General features: G+C 59.1%; 2 protein-coding genes across 2 annotated transcripts in view; one reads left to right on the top strand and one right to left on the bottom strand.

Moving 5' to 3' along the window:
• Positions 1–4,777, top strand: part of LOC123520670 — a 29,924-nt gene extending 25,147 nt beyond the window's left edge. Inside the window, 3 exon segments of the mRNA XM_045283184.1 lie at positions 1,047–1,212; positions 1,632–3,889; positions 3,892–4,777. Coding sequence (XP_045139119.1) covers positions 1,047–1,212; positions 1,632–3,889; positions 3,892–4,334 — 2,867 coding nt within the window. The 3' untranslated portion in view covers positions 4,335–4,777.
• The window catches only part of LOC123520820, a 224,076-nt gene that overhangs the window by 197,209 nt on the left and 21,867 nt on the right, over positions 1–5,000 (bottom strand). The gene's annotated exons all lie outside the window — the stretch shown is intronic.

Genomic DNA, 5,000 nt, shown 5'->3' with positions numbered 1-5,000 from the left:
TTCCTTCTCCTCTTCCTTCTTTCTCCGTCTCTATCCTTCATTTTATCATCTTCCTCCAATATGTAATCCTCCTCCTCCTCCTCCTCCTCCTCCTCCTCCTCCTTCTCCTCCTCCTCTTGCAATCTTCTGGCCAGTGTTGCCATAGTGACTGAAACAAACATCGTCAAACCAACAAATAATAGTCAAGTTAGGTTTATTGTGTTGTCTCTCTCGCTGCCTCTCGCCTTCCTGCTTCATTTCCCCTCTCTCTCTCTCTCTCTCTCTCTCTCTCTCTCTCTCTCTCTCTCTCTCTCTCTCTCTCTCTCTCTCTCGAGTTCTATTTTCCTTCATGTTTTATTTTTTTTTCATTATCTCTTTTTATTTGCAAACTTAAACTGTCTGGGTCTCTCTCTCTCTCTCTCTCTCTCTCTCTCTCTCTCTCTCTCTCTCTTGTGTACACTGACTCGCTTTTCTGTGTCTTGTTACCGTCTTTATTGCTTGACAGAGAGAGAGAGAGAGAGAGAGAGAGAGAGAGAGAGAGAGAGAGAGAGAGAGAGAGAGAGAGAGAGAGAGAGAGAGAGAGAGAGAGAGAGAGAGAGAGAGAGAGAGAGAGAGAGAGAGAGAGAGAGATTGCTACCATTATCGTTTCATGGATGTACTGGATTTTGTCTCCACACACACACACACACACACACACACACACACACACACACACACACACACACACACACACACACACACACACGTTTATATCTACAGTTGCATTTCCCTAATTATAATTTGATCCAGTTTATGTAATGGTTGTATTCACCCGTAGTAGTAGTAGTAGTAGTAGTAGTAGTAGTAGTAGTAGTAGTAGTAGTAGTAGTAGTAGTAGTAGTAGTAGTAGTAGTAGTTTCAAGATATTCGTCTCTGAATTTTGGCGAATTCTTCATCAATCTTTAAGGGAACTGCAATTTTAAGTCGGCCCTTTTTTTACCTCTTGCATAAAAAAAACAGTAGAAATAATAGTTTTTTTGTACTAATATTTCTCTCTCTCTCTCTCTCTCTCTCTCTCTCTAAAACAGCGTGCAACAGGACCTACTACGGCCGCGTCGGCGCCACCTACAGGCTGCACATTCCCAGGCCGAGGCGAGGGACACTGCCACACTTCTGCCAGCTCACCTTCATTGCCTCAGGGGACACCTACGGGGACCTGGTGCAGCTCAGCATTGAAAAGTTCACCCTGGGGAGGTACTACATGTGTGTGTGTGTGTGTGTGTGTGTGTGTGTGTGTGTGTGTGTGTGTGTGTGTGTGTGTGTGTGTGTGTGTGTGTGTGTTTGGGTCGGGTGGATTGGGTTGGGTTTGCAGCGAGGTAACAGGGAGTTTTAGTTGATGCGATAAATTCATAGGTAAGGCTGACAGATAGATACAAGGGAGTGAGTGTTGGCAGGTATAGGGACAGTGCCCCGTGTGAGTCTATTGGCTTTTTGTAGCCTCCTTTGTGTGCTTAGGTGTTCGTGTTCTCAGGTTAGGTTAGGTTAGGTTAGGTTAGGTTAGGTTAGGCTAGGGTTTGGCTGTGCGTGACGGCAGTCACACGCTTGTCAGATAGAGAGGTGTGAGGCGTGTTGGTGCCGCGTCAGTCTGTATAGTGACGCACCTCCTCCCGCAGGTTCGTGTCGCACACCGCGGCGGGCTGCCCTGACGGCTACATGCAGATCGAGGAGCTGAGCAGGCCCCTCAACTCTGGCTACTGGTGCGGCACTGCGTGGGGTCACAACGTGTTCTACTCGGAGACCTCGGCCATCACGGTGATGCTGCGCGTGTTCAACCTCACCGAGGACAACGCCAACAACAACCCCGGGGCCTTTTCGTCGCAGGACGACGTAATGCTCGGCCTCTCCTACAGGTTCCTGCGGAAGGAAAGGGCCGTGTTGCGCTATGGCGCGCCCTACAGCCCCACCTACCGCGGCGAGGACGTGCCCAACACCTTCTGCGACAAGGAGTTCGAGAACTGCGACAAGAAGAACTGCAAGGTGCAGTCCCCGAACTTCCCCGGCATGTACCCGCGTAACCTCACCTGCCACTTCCACATCGGCCAGACGCGCGTGCCGGACGGCAAGGTGGCGCTCATCCGCGTGCGCCAGCGCAACCCGCACCTCATCTACATCAAGGACCGCAACGCGCCGCACCTATCACGGGAAAGGAAGCTGCAGGTGGGCACGGGCTGCCACGTGCTGCACGACTACCTCGTGGCCTATGACGGCAACAACACGCGGGAGGCCGTGCTGGCCACGCTGTGCAAGGGTGGCGCGCCCCTCAGTGGCATCACTTCCAGCGGGCCTGACCTGCTGCTCGTCTTCCACGCCTCGCCCTTCGACTTTCCCTTCCAGGACTCGCCGCGCCGCCGCACCTTCGGCTTCGAGCTGGACGTGGAGGTGGAGTTTGTGGACCGGGAGAGCACCGCCTACATTCGCGAGGGCGCCGCCTGCAACTACACGGTGAGCAGCCGCGGCCAGCGCAGCGGCTACGTGCAGTCCCCCGTACACTCCCTGCTGCCCAACACCACCTGCTGGTGGCGCCTACTGGCCGGCAGCACCGAGGTGGTGTGGCTCTACTTCCTGCACTACCGCCACGTGCACCACCCAGAAATGCCGGCCCCCGCCCACTGCTCCAACACCCTCACCATCACCGACGGCGACGCCCTATCCGAGCCGCTCCCGCCCCCCGACCTCTCCGCCGCGTCACTGGACGCCGCCGATAACGTGACGCTCAACGTGACACAGGAGGAGGCGCCGCCTGCCACCAAGGTGATCGGCAATTTCTGCCGCCCAGACCAGCTGCCGCGCGTGTGCTCGGGCGTGCATGCCCCGGGGCCGCACGCAGCGCCCTGCCTACCCGGGGAGAGCTACGTGTCCGCCTCGCCGGCACTCACGCTCTCCCTCAGGTACGCGGCGGGCACGGCGCCCGCACACGTCGAGTTTCTTGCTAGGTACGAATTTGTGGACAAGCGGCAGTGGGGGACGCCCACCCCCGGGGGCGGTCCCTGTGACCGCACCTTCACGGAGCAGCCTGACCGCTTGTTTGTCTCTCCGCGGGACGTGTTCCTCTTCGGGCGCGGTGGTGCACGCAAGCTGCGCTGTGTGTACACCTTCCGGGCGGCGCCGCAGCAACGGGTGGCGCTGCGCATCCTGCGGGCGCGGATGGGATCGAGCTGCGGCACGCGCTACCGCCACGCCTCACACCGCTATGAGTGCTCGCACGCAGGCGCGGGGGACCAGCCTGCCATCTGGCTGAGCGAGGAGCCGTGGGAGGGCGTGCCGCTGGTGCGCGCCTGCCTGTGCAACGTGTCCCACGAGCGGCCCTTCCTGCTGGTGTCGTACACGCGGCAGCTGCGCCTCACCTTCAGCGTGCCCGTCATGACGCCCGCCGCTGACTACAACGACTTCTTCCTGGAGGGCGAGTACTCGCTGGTGCCCGCCGCGCCACAGTGTCGCCGCGCCAAGCGCCGCATGGCGGGCAGGCACGGCAACTTCACGGTAGGCGTGGCAGCGCGCCGCGACCTGTGTTCCGCCCTGCCGCGCCTCGTCACGGCGGCGGACGGCTCCTTCCTGTTTCTGCGCGTCCGGGGCTTCGCGGCGTCCGAGGACAATTGCCAGGCGGCGTCACGTATCAACGTATACGCCGTGGGCGGCCTGGCGCCCCTCGCCTCCATCTGCCCCGACCAGCGCCTGGACTACACGCACGTGTTCAGCAGCGGCTGGCACGGCGCGAACCAAACGCAGCGGCAGCAACTGTCCGCGGCGGACCTGTGGAGCACCGCGGTGGGCGGCGGCAGCCTGCACCTAGGGCAGAGCCACTACTACTACCACCGCCAGCAACAGCAGGCGGAGCGGCAGCAGCGGGGGCGCCCACACCAGCGGCCGCGGCAGCAGAGTCGCGGGACTTGGTAGTAGAGTTTGTGGGTAACTCGAGCGAGCGCGTCATGGTGAGCTGGGTGGGCGTGTGGCGCCCCATGCAGACGGCGCCGCTGTCACCGGTGGGCGTGGACCTGTGCCCGCACCGCTGCCCTCAGATCGAGGCGTGCCTGCCCGCTGACCTGTGGTGCGACGGCTCCGTGCACTGCCCCTCCGGCCTGGACGAGGGAGCGGCGGCGTGCGGCCTGCTGGCGGCGCTGCCCTGGGTGTACCTGGGCGCGGGCGGCGTGCTGGCGGCGTCGCTGCTGGCGCTGCTGGCTGCGGTGGTGGTGCACCGCCGCCGACTGCACGCCCTCAAGCGGGAGGAGGAAGCGGCGGCGGCGGCGGCCAACAACAGCCACGGCCTGAAGAGCACCACGCAGGACTTCCTCCTCCCGCCAGACAAGGACTCGTGGTGACAGGACGCCCATTCTGGCGACGTGGTGCGCGTCGACTACGAAACCACCGTGTAGTGCGTGCGTGCGTGCGTGCATGTAGGTGCGTGCGTGTGCGAGTGTTACCGGTGGTGTAGCGATGGATCGGTGAGTGCGGCACAGTGACAGCGGCGGACAGGTGTGTGTGTCGGGCAGGTGTAAGGGTCGCTAGGATGGGATGACGAACGCCACGACGAGCGAGACATAATCTGTACATAGGCAGGTTTGTAACAGGTTTGTAACACGTGTACATATGTAAACACACGTTATCGTTTTATACCGACGCCAAATGTTGTTATACCGAGACTTGTGTGTGTGTGTGTGTGTGTGTGTGTGTGTGTGTGTGTGTGTGTGTGTGTGTGTGTGTGTGTGTGTGTGTGTGTGTGTGTGTGTGTGTGTGTGTGTGTGTGTGTGTGTGTGTGTGATACGTACAGCCATGTATGTTTCAGTGTACCTGCTTTCAATACCTTAGTCAATGAGGCAAATCACTTGAGTATCTTTAAAAACACCTTTGTCACTCATACACCCCCGCTTCAGTACACCCCCATTGTGAGTGAGTGAGTGAGTGAGGGAGGGAGGGAGTGAGTGAAAGGGGTGTTATGAAGTTGTCTGAATAAGTGAGTGAGTGAGTGAGTGAGTGAGTGAGTGAGT

Source organism: Portunus trituberculatus, chromosome 7, assembly GCF_017591435.1.
Source record: "Portunus trituberculatus isolate SZX2019 chromosome 7, ASM1759143v1, whole genome shotgun sequence".
Lineage (NCBI taxonomy): Eukaryota > Metazoa > Arthropoda > Malacostraca > Decapoda > Portunidae > Portunus > Portunus trituberculatus.
This window is presented reverse-complemented; position numbering and strand designations above follow the sequence as displayed.